The sequence below is a fragment of the Hippichthys cyanospilos genome, chromosome 12, assembly GCF_059441005.1.
Source record: "Hippichthys cyanospilos isolate Australia breed blue-spotted pipefish chromosome 12, RoL_Hcya_1.0, whole genome shotgun sequence".
Classification (NCBI taxonomy): Eukaryota; Metazoa; Chordata; class Actinopteri; order Syngnathiformes; family Syngnathidae; genus Hippichthys; species Hippichthys cyanospilos.
In genome coordinates, this window is record NC_142380.1 from 20,894,280 (window position 1) to 20,896,779 (window position 2,500).

General features: G+C 40.7%; 1 protein-coding gene across 6 annotated transcripts in view; it reads left to right on the top strand.

Moving 5' to 3' along the window:
* The window catches only part of lingo3b (leucine rich repeat and Ig domain containing 3b), a 41,961-nt gene that overhangs the window by 29,227 nt on the left and 10,234 nt on the right, over positions 1-2,500 (top strand). For all 6 annotated transcript variants that reach the window (XM_088429328.1, XM_088429327.1, XM_088429331.1 and 3 more), the window contains one exon: positions 1-358. This exon is cut by the window's left edge and continues 217 nt beyond it. In XM_088429328.1, the coding sequence (XP_088285454.1) occupies positions 1-358 (358 nt within the window). The remainder of the gene's footprint in view (positions 359-2,500) is intronic.

The window sequence follows — 2,500 nt, forward strand, 5'->3', positions numbered from 1 at the left end:
CGAAGGCATCCCAACCGAGACACGGCTGCTGGATCTGGGCAGAAACCGGCTGCGCTGGGTACGAGCTGGTGACTTGGCGCCGTACCCCCGGCTGGAAGAAGTGGATCTGAGCGAGAACCTAATCGCCACCTTGGAGCCCAACTCCTTCGCCGCTCTGCCCAATCTCAAGGTGCTGAAGCTGAGGAGCAACCAGCTTAAGTTGGTGCCTGTGGGCGCCTTCGCCAAACTGAGCAATCTGACCAGCCTGGACATGAGCGACAACAAGATTGTAATACTGTTGGACTACACCTTCCAAGATCTCAAGAGCCTCAAAAATCTGGAAGTGGGAGACAACCACTTGGTCTATATTTCACACAAGGTAGTCACCAGGCTCCCTAAAACAGTTAGCCCAGAATTTATTAGTGGGTGAAAAACCTTTGGGTTCAATAAGAAGCCCCACAAAGTTGCGTGGCCCCTCTTTCACCCTCTTTCTTGATTACATAAACCTTTGGGATTAAATACTGTAACGAACCCAATCACTTGGACCAGTCCTCTTTCCAGTGTTGGTTATTTGTGACCCAGATGTTTTGAACAAAAAAATCTGCAAACTTGGGTTAACTTCACCCAATTATGGGTCATAAAAGGGATGACACAACGTTCTTGTTGAAAATTACCCATTTGGGGTTTTGTTTTGTTTTATTTTGGTTTGTAGACGAACACCTGATACAACCCAAGTTTGTTTTGAGAGTTATCCATTTTGACCCATCTCCTAGGGTAAAAGAATAACCCAATTAGTTGTCCTGCTTTGACCCAATTTTCAGTGGCTGTAACCCAACAGTTTTTCACTCTTGGAAAATTTAGTTTAAAAATAGATTAATTTGCTACTTGAGTGGATTTGGCTTGGCTGAGCTATCGTCGTTGTTTTGTTAAGACAACACAATTTGCGTCTTTTTGTAGAAAAACATCCCAATACAGTGGGGCCCCGTGGTACGAGATTAATCTGTTCTGTGGTTGGGCTCGTAAGGCGAATTCCACCGAATGGCGGGCAATCCAAACCAATTTTAAATAGTTAATGTGTTTAGAACCCCAGGTAGAAAACATAAAAATTGAATATACATATTAAAAATTGGTACCAAAATAGTATAGTAAGTGCTGCTTATATATAATATACAGTGGGTCTCCTGTTTACGAACTCCCTCTTTTACGAACTTTTCATCTTACAAATGTGGGCTGCGGCGTTTTTGTCCCCCTCTTATGCACAAACCTTTCATCTTACGAACAACCCAACATGCCGGTCAATGTGTCCTGTCTTTTTCGCTTTGCTGCATCAACAAAATCAACTGTTCTCGCATGTCACGGCAACGCCAATATGCTATTGCTCTTACAATGTCACAGTCACTGTCTCAGTCACAGTGTCAGTCACAGAGATGCCGATATCTAATGGTCGATTAAGGTCACAATAGTCACAGTCCCGGTCTCAGTCACGGAGATGCGGATATGCTATTGGCCGGCGTCACGTCAATCACAGAAATGCCGATATGCTATTGGCTGAACGCCCTCATCTAGCTTGATGGCACAGCTGGTTAGACACGGCTTCTAAAATTGCTAGTGGCGGTAAAGGAAGAAGTAAAAGGATGATGACAATAGAAATGAAGCAGGAGATAATAAAAAAAAATACGGAGGCACACGCATAGTTAACCTTGCTTGTGAGTATGGCCGTAACCGCTCGGCAATCTTCTAAGGGACCTCGGTTAACAACAAAATGGAGAGGCTTCTTCTATGATGGATTAAAGAGAAGGAAATCGCCGGTGATATGTTCTAGTTGGAGAAAAGTTCTCGTTTAAGAAAATAAATAAAATCTGCGGGTTGGTCTCTGCTCCCCTCCTCCTCCACCGAGCTCAAATCACGTCGCCCCAAAGGTAAATGTCATTTTTCCTTTGTATATTTATGTTATTTAATTTAACTGTACAGTAGATTATGTTACTAATTTTTAACATGTGTATAAAGTCGTGATGTTTTTACCTAAGGTTTTTGCACGCATTGCACGCATTCACTAATTAACATTGGTTTGGATTGCCCCTCATTAGAGCAGTTCGAGTTACGAGCGAATCCGCTGAATGGATTAAGTTCGTAACACGGGGGCCCACTGTATGTGTGTATATATATATATATATATATATATATATATATATATATATATATATATATATATATATATATATATATATACACACACACGTGGACAAAATTGTTGGTACCCCTCAGTTAAAGAAGGAAAAACCCACAATTCTCACTGAAATCACTTGAAACTTACAAAAGTAACAATAAATAAAAATTTGTTGAAAATTAAATAATCAAAATCAGCCATCACTTTTGAATTGCTGATAAACATAATTATTTTAAAAAACAATCTAATGAAACAGGCCTGGACAAAAATGATGGTACCTCTATAAAAGATTGAAAACTATTTGACCAGACCGACATGATTAACTCAGGTGTGTCCTTTAATTGACATCACAGG